This window comes from Mastacembelus armatus, chromosome 1 (genome assembly GCF_900324485.2).
Source record: "Mastacembelus armatus chromosome 1, fMasArm1.2, whole genome shotgun sequence".
NCBI lineage: Eukaryota > Metazoa > Chordata > Actinopteri > Synbranchiformes > Mastacembelidae > Mastacembelus > Mastacembelus armatus.
The window spans coordinates 15,323,876-15,349,190 of record NC_046633.1 but is presented as its reverse complement, the minus strand read 5'-3'; the positions used below and the strand labels follow the sequence as shown (position 1 = coordinate 15,349,190).

The window sequence follows — 25,315 nt, the reverse complement described above, 5'->3', positions numbered from 1 at the left end:
TAAATCTTGTTGGATCTGCTCAAACCTCATAACTCCACCCCCTGTCGTCTTGACAGTGAAGTGAACTTTAGGCAAGAAACACTAGTGTCTATAAAGACTTAGTTTATGCATTTGCGGTCTAAGACCACATTTTATTAATTTTACATTGCTGGCTTAGCCCTTAAAGCCTGTATATCTATATATTATCTATATAATTGTTAATAGAGAATAAATACAAAGCTTTTGAGACTATTGTGTTATTTATCATTAAGATGTGACTTTTTTCTCTTTCAGCATATGCCCCTCAAAAGGTCTGTGCACAGTCCTGTTCTGGAACATCACATATTTGAATAGTTTCACAGTTCCTATCCAGTCCGATGGAGCTTGGCGAGTGGATTAAACTGCTCACATCATGTTGTGGTAGAGGCTTACTCCAAAAGACTGGAATCTGTTCCTGCTGCCAAATGGAACTTATAGGTTTCAACATTTTTGTAAATGAGAGTTTTTAGTTTGTAATAAATTTGCAAAAGGAAAAAACACCTTTTCTCATTATGGCTTATTTAGTATTATTAATGGGCAAAGATGCAAAGCAATTTATGTTTCCACTGTAAACAATAGTATTATAGAGTAGCCAATTCAGGCCTGTTGAAATGTTGTGTCAATTTATCAAAAAGACTTCTTAACAAGAAATGATAAGAGAAAGCTTTATTAATAACAATCATTGGTTTACAATGCAAGCTATTTATAATTAACAGGATAATCATCTTTTGAACATTGTACTACTGTTAGGTACAAAGAATAAATCTGCCCCAGACCTGCCATGACTGATCAACTAGCAATTTGTATTGATCTATTTTACTGACACAGCAATTCACAGATGAACAGTGAAATTCTACACAAAGGCTGATGTTAACTTCTGACAGCACACTTTGTGTGAAATCCACTCTACAGAGACACTTGAAACTATTTGATGGAAAGAACAATGAGAAATATTACAGTTGAACATCAGCACTGGACAAAGAACAAACAACAAGCAATCAACAAAATGATCTGTGAGCCATATGAGTATGGTCAATCTATGATGTTCTTATGAGCCATAATTGAAGCAAGTATAATGTTACACAAAATAAACATGACTTTACCTTGCCTCTGTGTTAAGCATAAACACCACTACAATGTTATTTAAGCTTGGTAGTAAGAGTAAATAAACAACACAATATCACCATTTGGACACTCATCATGGTTTGGGAAAGCTCTTAATGATTTCGCAAAGCTATAAGCCCCAAACCAGAATTCCCCATTGTGATGATAAGCTATGGCAAATAGTGAAAACAGCAGATTTCACCATATAGACTCATAGCTTCTGTGTGTCTTACATTGTGCCTTTAATTACCAGTGCGTTGGCAGAAATGCCGTCCAGAGATCTGTTCGCTTATTCAACAGTGAATAACTTCGATCACTGCAGCAGAGATCATCTCAGAACCTTCACTAGCCTCTCATTTGAGTCACTCTGGACAGCAGTGTCTTCTTCATAAATACAGTGTATTTAGTACTTCTACTCTCATAGACCATGTTAAAAACAGCTTACTTCACTTTCTTGTACAATATGTTGCATAGTTGGATCTCTTCTCCATGAAACCCATATGTTTTTGATCTTACATTTCTTAGCACCTGCAAGAATAACATGCTGATATTGATCACTTAAAAGTGATCAGTGTGCACATTATGACACAATGGACTCCAGCTTCGTCCAACTTTTCGTGGCTCCAGGCAAAAAACAAAAACAAAACATTGACACTAATGCCACCATTGTGCTTCAGCAAGCACATCTTACAGGCTGGGGTAAACTTTGTATCACAACAAATAATTTACCCCTGTGAAAATATATCTCACAACCCTCCTACCATTTATTGAAAAGCCAAGTAGAGTATTCTGATGGCTTCTTGACCACCATAGATAATAAAACAGTATAGCCTTTATTTCTATGGGGTTTACCATGCAAGCATGACATCTTGGCTTAAAATGTGGCCAAGGACCGTGGAGGTATGCTATTAAAACAAACTGTCAGGACTTGATAAAGACTGAGTCCATGTGACATCTGTTCTTCATCAGCTAAACCAGTCAAATAGTTCAGTAAGTGACCATATAAGGGCTGGGTGATACAAAAAATGTCTGCTATGAGAATAAGATGCCTCAAAACATTATCTAGAGGGTACATTGCCTGTATACAATGAAAAGCCAATCATATTACTGAGCTATGTCTAGCCAATCATATGGTAACTCTAGGAAAAGACAAGTGTACAAACAGGGTTAGCTGTGATAGCTAAACACACCTCAGGATATTGTTCTGGTGGAATAAATGCATGAAGACTCCTTCAGAGGAAACCTTTAACGTTATGCAGCCCATACGGTTGTTAGTCATTTCCAGAATCTGCTCTTAGAGAGTTTTAAGCTCAAGTTTACCAGAAACATCATGTCTCATTACAATATTGACTGATATGAAAACACATATTTAGATCAAATGTCATACCGCCCAGCCCTATGACCTAATGGCCACACTCCTTTACAATCCAAAACTAAGTTTCTCATATGCAGATATCAAAACACTGTACCAACATGTGACAAGTGATATATTCACTTTGTAACAATTGTACAGTGTGTAATAAATTATCTGCAGTTAATACAGGACACACACCAGCATACACAAGTTATATACAGTGTATGTTATGTGTGTTCTGTTATAAACACAAGACAAATACATAATAGCATTATACGAGCATTATAATCCCTTGGTTTACAGTTTGCATTGTCTATATATTTGAGTATATACTCCATAGACTTGAAATTACTGTTTCAACCCCCCCCAAAAGCCTGCAAAGGATCAAGCTCTACAATCTTCGTTTTTGTGGTTACATATCTGCAAATTTGAGTGCTGTAAGTCAGAGCTAGTATAGCTAATGGGAAAAGCTAATGGCCTTGGCTATGACATGCCAATGACTCCTGACATCCATTCCATATGTGATGCTTGAAGGTGAGTACTAATATTCTCCATAACCATCATCATCCTCTGTTTGCCCTCTTTTTCTTGGTTAAAGCAGATGAAACAGAAAGGTACTTAGCAGTATATAGTAAGTAAGCTTTAAGAGTTGGGATCATTTCACTTGACTTATTTTACAGCCCAAACTGTAATTCGGCTGCACCATGGGAAGTTGGGTATAACTTCCCACCACCGTGACGTGGAGCATTTGTAATAAGGTAAAGCTGGTTTTATAAATACAACTACCAATAAGGCAGTATTATTCTGCCTTATTGGTAGTTATGAGACCAAATGGTTGACTTTATGTGTGGTGGTGCGTGCCTAAATATGCAAATATATGTGCATATGCTCCTCATGCCTGGAGTTTGCACAAAGAAATGGACGAGCCACTTGAGAAAATCCAGAAAGCTGGATACACAGCTTCAGCAAAGGGGAACACAAAGGTGTGGAAGGGATAAGCCCTGTCTGCCACACTGTAGAATGTAGCCACGCCCTCCTCACAATTCAACAGTATACCTACACGCTTTGGATTGGGATTGACCAGCACGGTCTCACTGTTGTTATGCCAAGCTGACAGCTTGACGTTAAACCACTCAACACACCAGGACTGGGCATTGCGTCCCAGTCGACTGGCGGGACCTTTGCGGTCAATACTGCCGTATGCCAAGCCAATACCAATGAAATTGCTGCTGCTCAGTCGGACTTCCCAGTAGTGGCGCCCTCTAGAGAAACCCTTGGAGGCAAGCACCTGGGAGCAGACGGTGAACCGCTCAGGGCAGTCAGGGTAGTCTGTGTGCTCATCGGACACAGCGGCCTTAGTTAAGCCCTCACTCAGTGTGATGCGTTTGTGGGTGGTCTTTGCATCCAAAATGAGTATTGTGCCATCTAAAAAACAAGAAAGACCATTCAAATAACAAACATGGTTGCTATTACCGTATGTGGGTGTGGCACCTGTTAAACTTACATTTCAGAAGTTCGCTTCTTTTTTCAGCAGATGTTATGTTTGAGGGAATGTTAGATGTCTCTATAACACAAGAAAGTAAGCCATTTGTTAGCAGACTTATAGAAACAAAAAGAGGAACAAGGATTTTTCACAAAAAAAAAAAAAAAAAAACTGGTGGATTGGAGACCTACTGCAAATGTGAAAAAAAACTAGTGTCACTTGAGACAGCATCAACTGGGTGGTGTTAGAAAAACATGAGCTTATCAGACCTCTGTAGCCTGCTTCTCATCTTTCTTTGAGGCTAGAATGTCAAGGCTACATTAGCCACTACTAGCATAACACCCCCAAATCTTTTACTGCCCATGAACAAGCTGCATTGTGGGTAATGTAGAGACAAGTTTTGACAAAACAAAAATGCATGAGATGAAAAAATATGTTGTTCTGCTACGTTGAGTTTCATCTTTTATTGTCACTATTTTCTACTGTGAGTCCAACATGCGATGAAAGCAACATTAAATTAGTGGAATACTGTTATTAAAAAAAGCAACAATGCCATCTTCACGTGCTTCGACTGTGATGGGTATGCATATCTACCTGGTGTCTGACTGGGCTCAGCTGCGGAAGAGCAACTGGGTTTGTCTTTCCCACTAAAGTCCAACAGATTATCCATCAAACGTGGGAGAGTCTTATTCTCCATTTTGTCTTCAGTGGTCTGGGAATCTTTTTTGGTTTGTTCTAATAGAAAAAAAAGCATAATCAGTTGTTTCATGAGTAAAGTGAAAATTTCGAAGCACTGTTAAAGCCTCTGCGTATTTCATAACATTAAATATTCATAACAATATAAGCAACAGATTTTAGATTTTAGAAAAATTATTTTTGAGAGTCTGACAGTCCAAAACCAATGCTACAGCTAATGTGCATCATGAGTGAGTGGACTGAGTGGTGAGATCATCATCAGATTTGATTGTCAGGACAAATAGCCCAACAACTTAAATAATTTTAACCCAAAACTAATTAGTGCAGTGATTGGAGGTGGTGTGATGTCACCTTTTTCCATCTGAGCCCTGTCCACATGAAAAAAAAAAAAGAAGAAAATTACAAAAAAATCTTAGTAATAGAATAGTGTGTTTAAGTTCAGTGGGACCACACTGCTCATATCAAGAAGCTAACTAAGAAAGTAAGTTTTCAATCTAAAGCCTTCAAAAATCAAAAATGAAAATTCAGTAAGAAAGCTTATTTATGGACAGTGAAGTGAAGCGTTGGGCAAACCCTCACTTATGAGAAATCTGTTCTTCCATAGATGGAATTTTTTTTTGTTTTTAGGAAACAGTTGAGAAAGTAATGACATAAAAATTGGCACCAGCCATAGAAAAACCCATACTGCTCAAGCTCTAGTTGACATTTTCTTACTTGGATCTCTTTTCTTTTGTTCTGCTCTGGGTTGAGAACCTGGTCCTGGACTGTAGGAGCTGGGGAAATTTCCTGAAGGCCACTGTGGCTCTGAAAAGAGAACAAGCCAAAGACAAAACAAGTTTGATGAAAACTGGTTATACTTGAACTAGCATTTGTTGTGTTATAAACTTCTTTTCATTTTTTTTCCTACAAAAATTTTTAAACTGGACAGATCAAACTTACCAGTTTCCTGGTAAGCCGCAAGAAAAACTACCACAGCCAAATACCTACAGAGAGTAAGGCAAGTCCTCAGAAGTCAGCCAAATGGGAAGAACAAGGTCCAAGCCATCAACACCTACGCCCTGCCAGTCATCAGATATCCCGCTGGCATAATAAGCTGGCCAAAGAGGACATTGAAGCCACTGATGTCAAGACAAGGAAGCTCTTCATAATGCATGGAGGACTTCGCCCGAAATCCAGCACCCTGAGACTGTACACTAAGAGGAAGGAAGGAGGCCGAGGACTGGTGAGCATCAGAGCCACCATCCGAGATGAAACATCAAAGATCCATGAGTACATCAGGAAGATGGCCCCAAGCGATGGAATACTTAGTGAATATCTCAGGCAACAGAATCCCGATGCAGAGGAAGAGGAGCAAGAACCATCATGGCAGGACAAACCCCTGCACGGCATGTACCACCAACAGATACAAGAAGTGGCTGATATCAAAAAGTCCTACCAGTGGCTAGAAAAAGCTGGACTGAAAGACAGCACAGAGGCACTAATCGTAGGCCCTGAGCACAAGATCGATAGAGGCTGGGGTCTACCACACCAGGCAGGACCCCAGATGGAGGCCGTGCAAAGATGCCCCTGAGACAATCCAGCACATAACAGCAGGCAGGGCATACATGGAGCGCCATAACCAAGTGCCTGGCATAGTGTACAGGAACATGGGCTGGAGGTCCCAAGGTCAAAATGGGACACACCTCCAAAGGTGGTGGAGAATGACCGAGCTAAGATCCTGTGGGACTTCCAGATACAGGCCGACAAACAGGTGATGGCTAACCAACCGGACATAGTCGTGATGGACAAACAGCAGAAGAAGGCCATAGTGGTAGATGTAGCAACATCAGAAAGAAGGAACATGAGAAGCTGGAGAAATACCAAGAGCTGAAAGAAGAACTAGAAAAGATGTGGAAAGTGAAGGCAACAGTGGTCCCCGTGGTAATTGGCACCCTCTGGGCTGTGACCCCCAAACTGGGAGAGTGGCTCCAACAGATACCAGGAACAACATCAGAGCTCTCAGTCCAGAAGAGCACAATGCTAGGAACAGCTAAGATACTGCGAAGAACCCTCAAACTCCCAGGCCTCTGGTAGAAGAACCGAGATTGAGGAAGAGACACACACCACCCATAGGAATATATATATTTATATATCATACACTATGCCAGACACTATAACTGTAACACTGGAATCATCTTTTCATTTTATATTTTTCTTCCACATGGTTTTTGGACAATTAACCCAATAACCCACCACCACTCAACCCAGCACCGACTTGAGCAATATTTTTACGCGATTCCCACATTACTCACTCACCAGTTGCAATGTCCACATTAATGTCTGCAATGAAACCAGACATGATTGACTTCACTATACTTTAAAACATCTTCACCTGTATGATTTCCAACCCATAAATCTACCTACATATTTTACCTGGTTTAATGATTGGTAGTCTGGACTCCAGTGGCTGTTTAAGGATCTCTATCAGATGCACCTTCAGGGCAACAGCAAAGCCTTGTGTCATTGTGACCTTTTTGGAGTCCAGGTTAATTCTTGGGGCGTAAGGTTCGAAGTTTACAGCTGGGGGCAGGTTGAGTGATGCCTGTGAGGAGAGGCACACAGTAGTCAAAACCTGCATCAGTTATTGGAATGATGAATACAGCTGCAGTGTGATGTTTGGTTTATTATTGAGAGGATGTGTGCATTCAGGATATTAAGATATTTATTGTTCATTTGAAAAAAAGCAGCTACTTAAAACGTTAAAAATAAAAAATGTTAGATTAAGGAGAGCTCATATAGGACATTGGTGTAAGAAAACAGCTTCAGACAATAATTTCAGACCCACACATAGCATTACATCACATTTACTTAATGCACGGGGTATTGTTTTACATTGAAACATATTTCTATACCTTCTTTGCACCTGTTGCTTTTCTTACATTAGTTATTCAGATCAGTTTCCAGATAGCTGAGTCATGCATAGCAATCAATGTGTATCATGTTTTGCTGTTACTGCTGGCAGTAAAGTTACGAAATCACTGTGTGACAATGCAATGAGGTATGTGGAGTGATAATTGCAGTTGTCTAACCTGTAGGAAGGCTTGTGTTTGGGAACGACTCAGCTGACTGTGGATATCTTCTTTAGCTTTGCTCATGTTGTCAATGTTCTCAGTGAACTTCTTCATTAGAGTCCTGAGTTTGTTCTGACCGCTCTCCAGCTCTCGGTCCACTGAATTCAGAGCATCACGCTCCTCTCGGCCCAACATGTCCCGTATCTGCTGATACTCAGCTGCCACCGTTTTCTTCCTGTTGATCGCAGCTTCCTAGGAAAGAGCCATGAAAGAATTTATAGGCGAGTAATGGGTCACCTCTTCCTTTCTGTCATAGTCCTCTAATAAGAACATGCGTTATCACTGAAAACACCTCTTGATTACAGAAATATCTTATGTTCATGTTTAATGAAGGACTCCAAAGTAGCAATCCAAGAAAGTGAAAGGGGATGAACGAGGAGATCCTAGCAGAGTTTATCGACTTATCTGAAATCATTTGAATTAAACTACAGTGAGCATCTATATATTTGATGTAAAGCACTTTCATAATTTCGTTACAGAACCTCACATTTCCCTTTATAGCTTGAATAATGCAGAATGCTAATGAACAGGAATCACTGGTAACAATTTACATGGAGTAGAATACTGGAAATGTCAAAACAGATACTTGGACTCACCTTCAGCTTTTTCTGTAAGTCCTGCATTTGAGATAAAACAGTCTCATTCCTCATAATCTTCCCATCCAGCACACCCAACTTGCCTCTCAGGTCAGACTACAAGTGAGACACATTCGGTTCATTTATGCAACGACACAGTTCACAGAGAGATGTGATTCATTTTTCACAGATTCACTTTAAAAAGGACTACTGAAACCCATACAAAGTTACGTTCAGTGCTTTTTTCTGAGAAGGGGTTAAAGTTAGAGAATGTTTCATATGAGTGTGTTTAAATCAAAAACCTTAACCACCTATATGGCACACACTGACCTCTTTGAGGTTCCTCTGCTCCTCAGGAGAAATGAAGGAGCAGCCTTTGTGGACCTGCTGGAGACAGAAGCTGCAGATTGGGCGGCTATGCTGACTGCAGAAGAACTCCATCAGTTTGTGGTGGTCCGGGCAGATGCGATCCAACAGGTCTCCGACAGGCTCACTCAGCTGGTGACTGCGAAAAATTGGGTTTTCCCTGTGGGGCCGCAGATGCTCCCCACAGAAAGAGGCCATGCAGGTGAGGCAGGTCTGGGCCGCATCAGCTTCCATACAGGTGTCGCAGCGAATGGCATCCTTCTTCTCGGCTTGTTTCTCCTCTCCATACAGGCTGGCGGCCTCATTCTTGCTCGCCTTGACCATGAAAGTCTCCACGACGGCGCTGAGGACCGTGTTCTTCTTCAGTTCCGGCTTGATCGGAAACAGGGTCCGACACTGGGGACAGCTGTAGGACTCCTTCCAGGTGGCGAGCAGACAGTCCTGGCAGAAGTTGTGTCCGCAGGGGATGGTCACCGGACAGTTAAAGGTGCTGAGACAGATGCTACAGGTCAGGTCATCCTCCAGGCTCATCAGAGAAAACGAGTTCTCCTCCAACTCGGCCATGGCGACAAGATGAGGCTGCGACGAAGAAACGAAACCTAAGTTGTCAAGTGCAGGAAAGCGAAACTAGTGTTTCGATTTGTATTCAACTGTTTTCTTCTACTTTAGCGTATTTTGGTAGCAAAACACAAGTGTTAAATAAAGCAGAGGTCGCCCACGTATCTTAAGACGAGGTATTAGCATGCGTAAAGATTTTAATAAATACACACCAACACCAACAAATGGTAAAGGTGCGCGTCAAGTAAAATGCTAACACGTTTAAGAAAATCTCCCACAATACCTTGAGTCGTGGAGCGTAGGGCAGATGTCGGATACTGGTCGGTAATGTTTGACTTTAGCTTCAAACAGGACGTTGTCCTGCTGTCGTTGTTGACTCAAATGAAGAGGAAGAGGCAAAGTGCAACTCCCTCTCTCTCCCCCTCTCTCTGGCGTCAACCACAGTAAGGCTGACGTCACAGTCAGCAGGGCAGATGTTTGCCTAAAGAGTCATTCTGTGAAACTGGCGCCATTTCCTTTGCAAGTTTCATAATTTTCATCTTTTCATCTTTTTAACTCACAGCATGAAAGATGTGTCAGTCATTCAAACATTATTCCCACACAATCCTTATTCACATCATATTTATTCAGACATGGGAGCCTTTCTTTTACCACCCTATCACGAACAATATGAGGAATAATTTTATGTTTTTTAATTGGTAACATCCTTTTTTTAAAAAAAAAATAGAAAATATGTAATTTAATCATTTGTTTTTATTTTTTCATTCTTAATTTTGAAATATTAATTTGAAATGTCAGTGGTCTCACTGTTTTTTACAAAAAAACATTACACATTTATTTCAACAAACAAAACTTGCATTTATTTGATTTGTCCTCCAAACAGGAGCATTATTTAGCATTAATTTATGGAGCAATTCACTCCCTTTACAATATTTATTTAGTCAAAATGACCCTGTAACTGGGTTGTGACTGGGCGCTACACCCAAACTGTCTCTGTGATCTGCTGGCTTTATCAAGCATTTGGTAAAAACTTTGATTTTTCTGATTGAGAAACTATTAATGAACCTGAACAGTTCAGGTAATTTAGAAATGAAAATGTGAGGTGTGAGCATCATTTCAAATACAAACCTTAATGCCTGGTTGTTAGGGGTATGTGGTGGTTAACACTGTGATTCACAGTAAGAAGATTAGTTTGAATCCCGTTTGACCCTGGGGCCTTCCTGTGTTAATTTTACATGCTCTCTCCATGTCTGCACGTGCTTTCTATGGGTACTTATGTCCCCCCCCCCTCACAGTCCAAACACATACAGTCAGTTAGGGTAACTGGTGACTCAAACATGCCTGTGGGTGTGGATGTGAGTGTGAGTCTGTCATGATCCTAGGTTGTTGGACTTCCTGCCTCAGACTTTTATTTTGGTATTTCACTTCCCATATTCCCCCTTAGTTAGTTTTGGCAATTTGATTTAATTGGTTTTGGTTGACTTCATCTGTGACCAGTGATCATCGTGATTTGCTGCACCTGTGGCTCCTTGCATAAAAGCAGGTCTGCAGCCACACACCTTTGCCAGATTGTGATGGCACTTTATGGTGATCACTATCCAGGCCTGTCTGCAATGGATTCTGTCTGACCAAGATCTGATTCCTAAGCTCTCACCTTGATTCTTGACTGCAATACCTGGTTCCTGGTGGCCTTACCTGATCCCTGAATGCCTTATCTGTTTTCTGAAAACCTAATCTGATTCCTGAAGGTATTATCTGACTCCTGAATGCCAAACCTGAGCTTCGAAGGTCTTACCTGTTTCCTAAAGACCTAACCTGATTCCTTTAGGCTGTACCTGATACCTAAGAGCTCCCCTCGTTCCTGAAGACAGAACCTGATTCCTAAAGGCAGTACCCATCTCATGAAGACTTAACCTGATTCCTGATAGCCTAACCTGTTCCCTGAAGGCATCACCTAATTCATGGAAACCTAACCTGACTCCTCAGGACTTCACCTGACTCTGAAGCAGCAGTGGAAAGTAATGAAGTGAATTTACTTAAGTACAGTTTTTGAGAATTTGTACTTTACTTGAGGAGTGTTTTTGGGGGAAACGTTTTACTTTTACTCTACTACATTTGAAAGATAAATGTACTGTTTACTCCACTACATTTATACAAAGGTTCTCGTTATTGGTTACTTTTGCAGAGAAATTGACTGTGTCCATTGTTTGTTTGCATGTGGTTTGTCCCACTTTACACGCCCTAAAGATACACATTCTGGTACAGGAAGCAGGTCACGATATCTACCTTTGATTGCTTGTTGCAACCCGCCAAGAAGAAGGCTTGTCCCACTGGTGTTGCCATACTGGTTACATCCTGTTCAGATACGCAGTTTGTGCTGTGTGTGTGTGGCAGTAATGATTTAGACTTGGTTCAGTCTTTTCGTTCTCATTTAACATGAGTCCTGGGTTAGACCTAATTTTTGTTTCAGTTTAGTGTTTAAACATGTCTCCAGTTTTTCTAATGTGAATAGTCTAATATTCAATACTTAAACAATTAAGTACTAACTTTGCTTAGACTTGCTGCAGCAAAGTTTTAATAAAATGGTTGTTTTGATTTCATTAGAACTGTGCCACCTCTTTAAATCCTAGCGACTTCTAGTTTTCACTAAAGTTTCCTCTATTTCCCATTTACTGATTCTGTACAAGCACATCTTTAGTTATTCTAATGTAAACTGTATTATTCAGTCCAGTGAACTATTGGAGTAGTATTTGACCAGGAAGCTCTGTACTTTGACTTAATGAAGCTGAGTACTTTGTCCACCACTGCTGTGAAGGCATTACCTGATTCCTTATAACTTGACTTTTGAATGCCAGACCTGAACTCTGAAGGTCATGTGATTTCTGATGAACTAATTCAGACTTCCAAAGGTAACCTGATATTTGAATGTCTAATTTGATTCCTGATTAGCTGACCTGGTTTCTGTGTGCCTGACCAGGACTCTGAGTTCATTTGAATGCTGGACCTGAACTAATAAGCCTCATTTTGTTTTTCCTGAACCTGCTCCTACTTATCTGTTCATGGACTTCCTTTAGTTTGCTAATTATGACCTGAAGCCTGGTTTCTAACTTGTTTCTGCCTTTTTGATATTTAAGCTGAACATTTGTGTGTTTGTGTTCGTGAGAAGTTGAGTCATACTGTGGTGTCTTAGAACTGTATGTTAATTTTCTGTATTGTTACCATGTTTGTATGAACTTCTATCACAGCCTCTCATTTGTGCTTAATAAACACAATACAACTTAGTCCGTCTGTCAAGCTTCTTTCTGAATTCAAGCATGAAAACCTCAAATCCTAGCGGAGTCTGTTTCTGTGTGTCATCCCTGTGATAGACCGGTGATCTCTCTGTTGTGTATCCTGCCTTTCACCCAGTATCAGCTGGGATTGGGTCTAGCCTATTGCGACACTGGGGTTAGGATTGAGACTATACTTTGATAAGTGGTAGATAATGTGTTAAAGAAATTTAAAATGTTTACCCTCCTGTGACCTATTGTGCAAATATAATTTTCGCTCTGTGAGAACAGTTTGCTCTAACCTTGCCTATTTGATAAGGGCCCAGATGTATTTCTGTGGGAATCACCTCCCTTTTGTTACCATGAAAACTGATGTGTTGGGCTGTAAGCAGCTAGTGACCCTCATGCTGTACTAAGGTGCTGTGTGACTGTTACTCCTTGCAAGTAAAACTTCGATATAACCTTGCCAAAGTTCATCCTCTGAGTCTATTTATTAAAAATAATTTGCCTAATATAATGCATGTATGGATTCTGGTTATTTTTAAAAGCAAATATGCCCGACTTTGTTTGTTCCCAGTATAAACACACTTCATCTGATATAGTTATAAGATAAATGATCTTTGAGCTCCAGATGACAGGTAACCCAAGTCCAAATAAGACAGCTGAGATGGCAACAGTGAAGGCAAAGCTATCAAATGTCAACGCTATATGTGCAGTACTTAAGTATCAGTAAATACATTTACTTTGCACCACTGTTGCACTTACAGTGTCATGCTGCTGAATACATGGAAACACTTGAGGGTTGTATTTACTTTATTTTTCAGAAAGGTTTAAAAGTCCAACATGTCTGTAAATGAGCTAGAGTAAAAGCAGAAATACGTATAAATCCTGTAGGTTTTATGTTCACCTGCGAAACAGGTTTACAAACTAAAACTAAATACATCCAATCAAGAAACTAAAAGCGTGACTGTATTTATACAAAATTAGGAAACTGAAAATGATCCCCTTTTTTTTTTTTTAATCAAGATTCAGTTGCTATTGATATGTGGTTTTTCAGGATGCTGTGTGTTGTTTTGGCCACTTTTGTAGGCCTCAGTGAGCTGGTTAAGGTCCCTTAGCAGGTCTGCAAACTGCTCTTCCTGTAAGCACATTGAAACAGCCATCAATATGTTTGAATCAATCATTCGTCTGTGCAGTTAAACAGTTGTATATTGTCATTTAAGGGGCTTCTACTACAATATCTCCTCAGTAACACAGTACCTTAGAATTGCAAAAAAGATGCTTTCCTGATGATTTATTATCTATTCCACCACAGGTTGGGTAAAATGTTGGCTGGGACCTCAAATTAGCATAAGATCATGATCAAGTGTCACTAAAGGGATCTTGCTGCATTATCCAGTTTTTTTTGTGGGTCCATGTGTAGTATTTTTATCTATTTAATTATCTTTCATGTGTCTGTCATGGGGGCAGTTATAAAGCTGCAAAACATTTATTTTTGAAGTTTTAATGAAATGAAGCTGTAGAACAAGTTAGCCTATCTGTAGTAATGAAACATACAGACATGGTCAATGTTGGTTCAAATTCAGTGCCGATTGATATGGGTTTAAATATACTGAATTATGAGGCCAGTCTTACCAGTATGTTCATCCGCTCGGCAGCTGCTATGGCAACATTCAACTTCCTCTCATCCTCTTCTCTTTCTTCTTCAATCACACCTAACCTGTGACAGACAAGGATAAAAAGATTTTCATATAGATGCAAACTGAAAATACTGATAATAAATTATAAAAAGCGATAAGACAAACTTCCCCCGTGACCCGGCTCTGGATAAACTGTGACAATTACTAATAACTCATTAGCTAACTGCATTCCACTCTTGGTCCTAATAGAATTAGTAATTAACAGCTTCAGTAACACTTTTTATAACAAATAACAATTAAATACAAACACAAATAAAAAGGGGAATGCTTACCATAGAAAAAACATTATTTGATCATAAACATGTGTAATACTTTATAATAAGAATACACATATAGATAGTAAGTATAAAATGCAGACACAATGAAGTGTCAGTTTAGTAAAAAGATGAATGTATTTGCTAAAAAATGGAAAATGCACATTACTGTTCAACACCACAATCTTACCTGAAGGTGGCGCTGGCGAGTTGCTCTTCTCTTACAGTCAGGAGGTGCCGGAGCTCCTCCACTTCAGCCTGCAGCATTGCATTCTGGTCCTGACTTTGGTTAATAAAGTCCTCTAGGCGTTTTGCCATGTCCAGCTCGCGCTCTGTCACCTGCTCTATCCCCAGACGAAGCTCTGACAGCTCTCGAGTATGCTATGTTAATCATACATTAAAATTTTTTGAAGTGTATACAGACAGAATTACTGTATGTCCCTTTAGAGAGTAGCAGGATTGCCATACCTTATCCAGTACGCTGAACTCCTCGTTTTCAGTCTTTATCTCACTTGACTCTCTGTTTTGGCTGACAATGATCCAAGGCACTGGTGCAGGTTGACGTTTGATGCTGGCACTCTGAAAGATAAAAGATTATCGACGTGATTCCCTCCAATTAACATGCCAGTCATTCTATCTGTGTTAAAAATAAATGTCAAAAAATTTGTACATTATTGATTTTAAAACAATTTCAGCGTTGCAGTGGCAAGAGCACATGATATGAGCTCAGTAACTGAAATAGCCAAGCTCACTTTCCAGTTCCTCTATGAACTTACAGTATTTGGTGATGAGATAAGTGGTTGGTTGGGGCCCATCTCTTGCTCATGGTCAGATGTTGGCAGAGCTTCAGAACTCGTCTGCCTCTTCAATGCATGTTTGGCATGACCGGGACGTCTGTGTGGAGCACTTTGAGTTCTGGTCACTGGCTTCCTCTCTCTTCGAACTCTGCCGTCCCTGTTGAATTCAAATATTAATCATTAAGTGCTGTGAATTAGAGGATGGCATGTTGAAAATTACTTTCGTGGGTAAAGCCATTTTATATCTCTACTGCCTTTTCTCATAAGGGGTTGAATATATCATGCCCTGACTAATGGATACCTGCCAGTCAACAGCTTGGCCAGCCAGACTAACTCTTTTCCTATTCTATTCAAAGAACTCCACATTCTTTCACTAAGAAAGGTGTGGGACTGGCTGACCAGGCTAGCCAGTCAGTGTTGTTTACTAATAACGTTATACTACCTGTCATTCACTAACACCACATTTTGCAGTCACCCACATGAAGCTATATGTTGATTGCACATTGTTATAAGAATTGGTGTCCAAGGTAATTGTCAAGTGGTCAGTACACAGTGGTTGTCAGATGGTTGAATAGCTTCAGTCTGGCCAGTGACTGAAAAAATTGACTGGAAGGACTGATCTGCAGTCAGAAATACCAATAATACCTACTGACATCCAAAAGGCAACAGTGACTGAACCCAACAACAAACACAAACTATCATACCCATCTCGTAGGCCTTTGGAGTCCACAGGAAGCTGCTGGAGGGATGACTGGTGAGGACTATACTTGCCCAGGTCTTTAGGGGGAACATACACTGGCTTGGATTGTCCCATTTGGCTGCAAAAAAACGAGCCTGCTTAAGCAACGGGTGAAAATACCATGTCGACATTTGTAATACAACACGTTGCTGACCAGTCAAATAAGATAGAGAACTTCAACACACCTGCTGATTATGATCCGAGGTGCTTCAGGGCCCAGTGACTCAGTTATCTGGTTCAGAATTGAAGGCAGGGGGTTCAGCTTGTCAATTGTGTCCTGAAGAGGAAACATTTGGCATATGGCTCCATTTAGTAAAATAATAAGCACACACCTTGTACAAATAAGGCAAATGCCCTTAAGGCAAGCTGTGCATGCAGACATCAATCAGAATAGTATTAGTTTGAACTGAAAATGTCCAATTGCAGATATCCAACATTAGGCGCCCTGTATTTCTGCTGGAGACCTGTTCTGTGAGGGATGTAAGGGTTGCATAAAACTGGTTGGTTAGTGTAGTGAGGATGGAAGTATAGATAGTTATAGTGCCACACTGACTTGTTCACATTAAAGCTGACAGAAGTAGTTGTGTAAAAACATGAAGAGAGCTATAGAGGGAGGTTCATACACTGGATTATTTCCACCCTCCACACATCTGGCTATGTACATTACAATTTGAGATCTGATCCCTACATTTAGAAGATCATTGCATCTAATCTCTATGTGGTCACCTTTACATTCCACCTTTAAATGTGGCCTCTCTGAACTGCTGTAAAAACATTTCCCTTCTAATGTCATCAGAAACTAGTCTTAGAGAAATCAACTGGGTATGAAACAGAACCCATTGGTTTCCATCCTACCTGGTCCTTCTGATAGATGATGTCTACCAGCAGACCATGGAGCACAGCCAAGCGCAGAGGCAGATCCACATAGCCATCAAATGAAGTCATTGGAATATAAGTGTCTACATTGGACACTGTTTGTAGAAAACCCCTCATTCCATCCCAGTGCTGCTGGAGGAATTCATTCATAAAGAGCATGTACTCCTCCTTCTCACCAAACCTGAATCAGAACCAAATATTTAATTTACTGACATTTCAAGAGTGTTTTTCAGTGGATCAGAAGTTTTGTTTTTATCAGGTACAAATGATCACAATCATCAAACTGTGTATTTGACTTTGTCTACACAGATAAGAAGTTGCTCACAGGGTGAAGTTCGCCAGATTCTGGATGACTTTGGCAGTTAAGGTGAGGGTGCGCAGGGTGTTTGGCTCTGGATAAGGCTGTGTCAGACCAAAAAGAGAAGGACTGAGGATAGCAGGACACAAAAAGCGAAGGAAGAGAGAAGCAGAGATGAGACGCTGGCCAATCTCTGCTCTTCCCTGGTCTTCACACAACTCCACCCAGCTGGAGAAGATCTTGTGTAACTCTTCAGGAAATGGTCTGAAGGCAAAGAACATGTCAAGCATTAGCTCTGTGAATTAAACTTTACTACTGCCCTATGCATTTGTTATTTTATGTTTCTTTTAGTTATGAGCTCTTTTCTCTCACCCATGGAGCTCAACAATTTTCTGCACCACCTCCTCACAGGTTTCCTTCAAGTGCTTCTGGTTGTTTGACAGTTCAGAGGCAGGGCACTTACGGGGGTCAACTTCACAGTTCTCCGTGGATGAGTAAAGACGGGTGATAAAGTCCCCTGTGGCGTTAATGCAAAGAGTTTGGATTAAACAAAGCACAAACAAATTGGAAGCTACCTTTGTCATTGAGTTATTGTCCTACCCAGGGTGTCAATGAGGTACTTCTGACCAACTAGCTTCATGTATTCATCTATAGCTTTGGTGGCCAGTGTGTTCTCTCTGAAGATCAGTGCCTCCTTTTCTCCAAGACGCTCCACCTCTGCACTGCCCAAATCAACGAGGAACTCCTGCAACAATCACATTCAGTTCAGAAAACCTATTTTTTTGTTTTGTTTTGTTGTATTTTTTTCACATCGTGTTTGAATATTTTCGCAACATGGGATCTCAAAATTATAATGAAGTTAACTTTTTTCACCTTGGCTTTCCCAATACTCTGCAGTACATGGACCAGAGCTCCTGCCAGCTCTTCCTTCTCCTTCACACTCAGAAGTGGCTCCAGGCTCCTGCACATTTCCACATAATCCACTGTCACATACTCAGCAAACTCTTTGTATTTCTCCATGGGCAAGACCTTCAGATTCTGGAAACGGGCCCTGATGCGGAGTGACGCTTGCTGCCCCAGGAGTTCTTTATTTCCCGCTGTGCCTGAGGCCTTGTATGGTGTAATTGGGTACCACTTTTCCTGATAGGTCCTCCCTTGAATATCAGCTAAAGGTATGGCCACGCTGCCCAGCGGGTGGAGAATGGACTCGTCTCTGGAGTGACGCTTTTTCTTTGGGTCTTCGTCACGGAAAAGATGCAGAGTGATTTGGGAGACACAGGGGAGGTTGTCTAGCTCAAAGAATTCACCCCAGAATAGCTGACACCCTCCAGTCCCACTTCCATTGGCTCCTATGCCCCCCAAAGAACCAGTAGCGCTTTCCCCTGCCATGCTGGGGCGGTTAGCTGGCTTGCCAACAGCTCTGCTGCTGGTCCGAGCAAACAGGGTCCCATCTAGGTGTACCTCACAGTAATAACGCCGTTTGGGTGGCAGATCCTTGGCCTCATTTACCCACAGACACAAGGAGTTCTCAGTGCGCTCAATGTTATCCTGTGAACATTAATGCATTTAGATATAAATGCAAATATTATATTATAAATATTTTTTGGAATAAATGACCAGTGGCTTACTTTATTGGGCTGGGCAGCCCGTCTCAGGTCTTCAATCCAACGGTCACGTTCAGCAGCTGATGAGCAGCCAAAGCAGTGGGTGTTCTCAGAGTTTATCACCTGTAAGCAAAAAACAAACAAACAAACAAACAAACAAACAAGACTGTTAATCTTACTGGCATAACACATTTCTTTTTGGACAAACCAATGAGCATTGTTGGGTTCTCTTCAAGGAACCTGAAGGAGGATCACACAAACACAAATCACAGCGTACCTCGAAGCAGTACTTCTCCCCCAAAATGGAGCTGTGGACTGGCCTGATGACAGTGCTGGTGTCTGCACTCAGATCCAGACTCCCCAGTCCACCGACTGGAATTGAGACAGACTCCCGGGAGCCATAGTGCCTTAAAAATAAACAAAGCAAGATTTGACAAAGATAATACAATTTGCTTAATTTTTTTTTTTTACTACCTATTGAATACACTATTGATATTGATACACTGACACCTCAAAGACCAACAGCAGATCAAATGTTCACTGCCCAGTAAAATATATTAACAGCTACTAAAATATTCAAAAGGATGAGTGTTGGTATAGCTTCATGCCCCACTTGAGATTAATTGAGATCCCTTAATTTTACAATTAGTCTCGTCATCACTTCAAAATTTTTATTTGGCCTGTACTTTGGTTTGTGACTGTACTATAACGTGGCTATAAGCCTTTGTTAATTGCCACCCCCACTCTCCAAATGTTGTTGTGCTGTGCTGGAAAACAATGTAACAATTTAATACACTCAAAACCAAAACTTAGATTAAGTTTTATTTCTGGACTTAACCTTCATATGCAAGGTTTCATTTCAGCTCCAATATCCTGGAGTATCAAGCAAATACTAGATTATACCCAAGTACTGTACTTTACAGACACAATGTACTATACCTGCTTCCTTTGTTTAATCCTATTGAGTTTTGCTGGGTGTTGCTATTCCTTTTGGTCTTGTTCTCGGGACGTCGACGCTTGATTAGTGCCTAAGGATGAAGGAGGCAGGCGTGACATAAGAGGACATGTATGCATTACTCTGAAAGGAAGTGGGGGGCAAGCAGAACAAATGTTATCTCTTGTGTGTACATTACTCACCCTCACACCCCCATCTTGGTTCTTTGGTCGAGTGCCACCAGGTAGACCCACGATGTCAGGGCTACATTCTAAGGAAAGAGGAATAAGTGGACTGTCACACTTTGATATTGAAAATATCCTTTCATGCCAATGTTTTTCACAACCATGAAACAAAAACTACTTCAACCAAAGGCAATTAAACACATAGAGATATTGTTTTTTTCCATTAAAGGGGTCTGCAATCAATATTTTGTTTCTAGCTATTATGTCATTCTGAATAGGTTGTGTCCAAGAAACTTGTCACTCCCTGAGTTTAAACACATTTCTCAAAAATCTCAAGAGAAGTTTCTGTTATCACTGCTTTAAAAGCCATGCCAGTATGCCTTTTTGAGCTTCAGCTGAAAAAGACAGAAGTGTGGAAACATTAGTAAAGGTTATGATATTAGCAAACACATTCAGATGAGCCCATAGAGGATGTGGTTTAGATGGAGCTGCAGCAAAGTAAAAAATTGCTAATTGTACGTATTTCACTACAAAACATTCTTATTTAAGAAACCCATTTAAAACTTTGCATGTTCAGTTACATTCTGTCATCGATTTCTCTTATTTGTGTTACTGTTACTGTGCTAATGTTTCAAATGCCCATTTTAGAAAACTTTAAAGTCGAAGCTGTGAATATACCAATTTGCATCAATGTATGTGTCCTATTAGAAAGATTTCTATTATTTGTGCTTACCTAAAGCCCCACCGCAAACAAACCAGCGTTTAAATCCCATCATTTAGTTCAGAGATGTGTCACAGTCTTGTTATTTCAGTGTTTGTTCTTTTAACATTGCCCTCCTTTCTTCATTAAGATATGCTGAAGATGATACCAAGCCAACCAGCCAAAATCGATGCAGGATTAGTCACTTCCAGCTGAGAACTGGTTCTTACCAAAATGCCAAAGCTGAACAGAAGCAGTTACCGACTATTCTCACTACGAGTTTTCACTCGACTGCTAGAACACCAAGGCTTGATGCTATCTTTTCCAAAAATCGTAGAGGAAGCAATTTGACAGTCACTCGCAAGTTTAAACATTCAGCTATTTCCTCTGACTATCTACAGGATCATAGTTAGTGTTAGTGTGATGTAAGTACTGTTGCTGGTATGCTTGTCATGCTTGGCTTTTTTTGCGTAACATTCACTTAGAAAGACATAGCTTTGTTCTTTTTTTTTTTGCTTAAAATATATACAAGTTTATATAGTGTGTGTGGATATGTGGGTGGCAGATGTATTAACCTGTGTCAATATCTATGAGGTTCTGCATGCTGAGGTGGGACACACAGCTGCTGACACGGTTTCGGGTCCACATCGTTGGCTGAGAAAGACACACACACACACACACACACGCACGCACGCACGCACACACGCACGCACGCACACACACACACACACACACACACACACATTTTGAATTTAAAATATTTCCACTGTAGGTGTAATAGACTTTTGGTGAACCATGATGAGTTGGTGAGTGGTGTGTGTGTGTTCGTGTTATTACCTCTTCATCTGTGGAAATGAGAATTTGTCCATCTTCAAGGCAACAGTTACTAATGTCCCATAAGGGGACCTCCTGAGAGGGGGCCCATTGTAGTCTCGGGAGTTCAGTGGGTACGCCCAGTGCCACATCAGCCTCACCTACATCTGCCATGCAAGTGGATATGTGCACAGACTCAAGTTGATATTCATCACTACATAACTTGCACAGAAGTATACACTACTGTAAACAATTTATTTAAATAATACAATCACATACTAAATACATTCTCCAAAATAAATATTAAGAAAATAGTTTATCTTCATTTGGAGTATCAATCTTATTCATATGATTCTACATATGCTGGCGCTTTGTTTTTCTTAGTTTTGGTAATTATGGGATTATAGCATCTCCCCCAGCACTTGTCCACTCCCATTTCTTTAGCTGCCTGAGCCTCCGATGCTATCGCTTTCTCTTGATGACCCATCAGGATGAGATGCACACATCCTGTAGTTTTGTGTGTAGTTTTTTTTCTTGGTGTACAGCTTTCAACATGCATTTGCATATACTTCAAACTCTCCTTTTTAATAAGCCTCATAGATAAACTAATTAGCATTTTGCTGAAGCACAATCATCTATAGATTAATACACAGTTAAGTAATTGCTAGTATAAAAACAATCAAAGCTATGGTCAGGATTAAAGATTGATAGACAATACGATGTTGCTACAGTAAAATATATGTGACATTTTATGTAATAAATAAGATTTGTTTTTTTGTTTATGAATTATTAAAATGCAGCATCTTCTCTGTTCTGCCTCTGTCTTTTTTACAGCTGGATGACTGTTGACTTCATGTCTTCATGTTGTAAATCTTTATTGTTTCTGTGTTCAGATAGTCTGCCATGCTGTCACCTGTGGCCCAAAGTCTGTGGCAACTTTGTGTTCTGAACTTCACTTCAGTTCTTAGATGCTGGCCAAAAAAACTCAAAATGAAGGGCCGGCTAGCATCACTAACAGCTGGCAGAGTTTGCCCTTACTGAAAAATAAATAAGAATATTTATTAAATATTTTCTTTCTTTGTACACCTAAGAATTATGTTTATAGGCTTTTAGTTGAAATTTTCTACCCCTTTATGGGGTCATTTTGTTATATGAACAGTGGATTTGGTTTGTTTATCCATCCATCCATTATCTGAATCCATTTTCCGTTGCAGCAGGCTGGAGCCAATCCCAGCTGGTAAGAGGCGACACCCTGCACACATCAGCAGTCCATCACAGGCCTGACACAGAGGCACCAGATAACCTAATTCCAAACTGCATGGAGAAGATGTAAACTCAATACAGAAATTCCAGAGCCAGCAGGGGGATTTGAACCAGGGACATTTTTGCTGGGGGGTGGCAGCTCTAAACATTTTATCACCATGCTACCCATTTTTGTTTTTTTTTGCCATGTCTTCAGCTTTGGGTTCTTTCGCTTCAGTGGGGATGTTTCCAATTGGAGTGATTTTAAGATTAAAGGTTGTGTGTTATCACATTGTGTCTTGCTGGTGAAATGTTCCATCCCGAGCGAGAGCCTCAAGAGCTCCTTCTTTACTACAACTATGTTTACAACAAGAACTCATGTTCCTCCCTCCTTCTCTCGCTGGTGAATAAGACAGAGATACTTAAACTCCTCCGCTTGAGGCAGGATCTCTCCTCCGAGCCGGAGAGTGCAAGCCACCTTTTTCCGGTTGAGAAGCATATTTATTTAATTTTATGATATTTAATTTACATTTTTGGCAGGTAAAGGCTTGAAGCTCTAATTTAGTGATAGCACAACCCAAGGATGTCTGTTTTTTGACTTTCAGTGACCTTTAGCTTTTCTGAGATCTATTTATTTATTTTTTGCATGAAATTTGGATTTAAATAGAGAGGTTCAAAATTTGTTTTCCATTTATCTCCAATTTGAACATTCACAACAATGTAGTTTTTCTTGGTAAATTAATACATTTAAATGTTGCCATAATTTAACTCCAGGAAGTCTTCAGTACATTGAAACTGTTTCGCAGATAATGCCTTTTTTGATTAATTTCAGTACCTTTTCCCTTTTTAAGTTTTTTTTTTCCTTAGGGTGTCTTAAAGTTTGGCTAATATGGGACTAAATGCTGAAATACAATAAATGGTACTACAGCTGTATTTACCACGTGTGATGAAGGTCACACTTACCCACTGAATGATCCTACATCCAAAAAAGGCAAATCAGGCTTAAACCATATTGCCTGTTTGGCTATGTGACATTGTTGAGAGCATTTTAAATGTGGGTGTTCACATTTTGACCATGTTAAATATAAAAACAATCATTTACTTGATCAAGGTACAATTTGAAATTCTGCAAAGTAATAAACTTAACAGAGTTAATCAAGTTTGAGAGTACTTTGAGATTATATGGAATCACCTGGTAGTAATGATGGGGTGCTGCACCGACTCTGCAGTCTGGGCCTCTTCAGCTTCTGGGACACAGTCTTCAGATACTTTTTGAGGAGTGCCCCTCCACCTCCTCTCTGAGAAGTGTCTGTGGAGGAGACCCCTGAGGCCTCTGCAGCAGCTGAGGGTGAAGCTGCATTAGGTGTGCTGGCTCCACTGGAGGGAGAAGGCCGGGTTGCAAACAGTGACCCAGGGGGCTCAGACAGGGCCCTTCTGAAGGGGTTCTTTCTGGTTCCTCCGGCACTTTTATCCGGCTTGGCTCCCTCTCCACCTTTTCCACTGGATGAATTTTTATCTCCAGTGTCCTCGCTCAGGGCTTTACGCCAGTTTTGCATCTTTGTCCATTTGTTGGTGGAGGCCTTCTGAATCTTATCGAGCGTAGATGTAGAAAAGGCTGCTGTTCCTTCTCCTTCACCTTTCACCTCATTGAGCGTTCCCTTGGAGCCAGTATGCCACTGGTACGTGTTGAGGGGGTCAGCAGCCTCAGTTGTTTGTCCTTGTGGCGGCTCCGCAGGAGATTCCTTCTCCTTCTCTGGCGATCCCTTCTCCTTTATTGGCTGTTGAGCTGCAGCCTCTGAATCTTTCTCCTCAGTGCCCATTTTAGATTTTTGTCTCTCCACTCAAGGGTTGATTAAACAAAATTAAAATTCAAATAACTTCACAAAATATCTTGTTTTCCTTCTGACTTCCTAGTATCTTAGTGATTGTTGTCTGGGTTAAGGATGCCAAACTAGTCTTTGCCTTCATCGGTTCTGTCTCTAAGCTTCTCTCGTTTCCTGTCTTGCAAAACGGTATCCGGCAACAACATGAGATCAGTTGCTCTGTCTGTGGTTGCTTTGCAGCAGCGCCTAACTCCTCCCGTTCACAGGCTGTTTGCTTACTTGTGAAGTGACACAGAGAAGTTCACCTATTTACAGAAATGTCACTTTGTTGTCTGTTCTTAATATTTCACTTAATACTTCCCTTATTCCTCACTTCCTGTTCTGCTTTTATTTCTAATGTCCTCCAAATGTAACCCTGTCTGATGTCACATTAAACTGAACCCATCATGCAGCATTTCTTAGAGAAATCAGCATTTTATTTGTGCAATCATCCAACTTAAAGATATGTCCACACATGCACTTTTCAGAGCACGATTCAATGTAGGCCTGATGCTGATATTCAGCTCCACCTCCACCTCAAAGCATCTGTGTTCATTTTTGAGTCATGTCTGTCCCAGTATGAGAAATGTGACTTTATGCTCTGGTTTCAGGTAAATGAAGAGGTTTAAAGGACACACAATTTCCAGTCTAACACATTATCTGTTTTCTGTTATTTATCAAGACTCCTGTAAGAAAATGTTTGTAAATCAGTAATTAAGATCCAGTAACAGATCATATGTCCCTTGTTTAGACGTTACTTTGTGTTATTTAAAATGAC

At 40.4% G+C, this 25,315-nt stretch overlaps 2 protein-coding genes across 5 annotated transcripts; both read right to left on the bottom strand.

Annotated features, from left to right (window-relative positions):
* Positions 1–658: 658 nt before the first annotated feature.
* LOC113128747 (E3 ubiquitin/ISG15 ligase TRIM25) lies at positions 659–9,700 on the bottom strand. Of its 3 annotated transcripts, none has more exons than XM_026304281.1 (10): positions 9,548–9,700; positions 8,671–9,285; positions 8,362–8,457; positions 7,724–7,957; positions 7,068–7,236; positions 6,951–6,974; positions 5,370–5,459; positions 4,554–4,694; positions 3,981–4,040; positions 659–3,901 (listed from the first exon to the last, which is right to left on the bottom strand). In XM_026304281.1, exons 2-10 carry the CDS (start codon positions 9,268–9,270, stop codon positions 3,369–3,371), a joined length of 1,947 nt encoding a protein of 648 aa, XP_026160066.1. In that variant the 5' UTR covers positions 9,271–9,285; positions 9,548–9,700; the 3' UTR covers positions 659–3,368. The 3 variants fall into 3 exon arrangements, with proteins under 3 accessions (XP_026160066.1, XP_026160067.1, XP_026160068.1); XM_026304282.2 differs by having other exon boundaries at positions 8,671–9,305; positions 9,548–9,678; XM_026304283.1 differs by lacking the exon at positions 6,951–6,974.
* A 3,628-nt stretch (positions 9,701–13,328) lies between these two features.
* rasal3 (RAS protein activator like 3) lies at positions 13,329–24,830 on the bottom strand. Of its 2 annotated transcripts, XM_026303503.2 has the most exons (19): positions 23,868–24,830; positions 21,458–21,600; positions 21,196–21,274; positions 19,939–20,006; positions 19,741–19,829; positions 19,079–19,208; positions 18,826–18,924; positions 18,071–18,745; positions 17,798–17,942; positions 17,570–17,714; positions 17,225–17,461; positions 16,879–17,080; positions 16,209–16,300; positions 15,989–16,102; positions 15,264–15,441; positions 14,956–15,066; positions 14,678–14,868; positions 14,169–14,253; positions 13,329–13,672 (listed from the first exon to the last, which is right to left on the bottom strand). In XM_026303503.2, the coding sequence occupies exons 1-19, from the start codon at positions 24,493–24,495 to the stop codon at positions 13,562–13,564; spliced, it is 3,522 nt and encodes a 1,173-aa protein (XP_026159288.1). In that variant the 5' UTR covers positions 24,496–24,830; the 3' UTR covers positions 13,329–13,561. The 2 variants fall into 2 exon arrangements, with proteins under 2 accessions (XP_026159288.1, XP_026159289.1); XM_026303504.1 differs by lacking the exons at positions 21,196–21,274; positions 21,458–21,600; positions 23,868–24,830 and adding an exon at positions 20,654–21,041.
* Positions 24,831–25,315: the final 485 nt, after the last annotated feature.

Bases quoted from the DNA above. Each gene is read 5' to 3' on its own strand.
- LOC113128747 (XM_026304281.1), bottom strand. From the start codon at position 9,270: ATGGCCGAGTTGGAGGAGAACTCGTTTTCTCTGATGAGCCTGGAGGAT. The intron at 6,975-7,067 runs GTAAAATATGTA...GTTTCATTGCAG, and splicing joins ACTACCAATCATTAAACCAG to ACATTAATGTGGACATTGCA. The intron at 4,041-4,553 runs GTAGATATGCAT...CTTGTGTTATAG, and splicing joins TGAGCCCAGTCAGACACCAG to AGACATCTAACATTCCCTCA.
- rasal3 (XM_026303503.2), bottom strand. From the start codon at position 24,495: ATGGGCACTGAGGAGAAAGATTCAGAGGCTGCAGCTCAACAGCCAATA. The intron at 17,943-18,070 runs GTGAAAAAAGTT...TGATTGTTGCAG, and splicing joins AGAGTATTGGGAAAGCCAAG to GAGTTCCTCGTTGATTTGGG. The intron at 15,067-15,263 runs GTAAGTTCATAG...TTTATCTTTCAG, and splicing joins TTATCTCATCACCAAATACT to AGTGCCAGCATCAAACGTCA.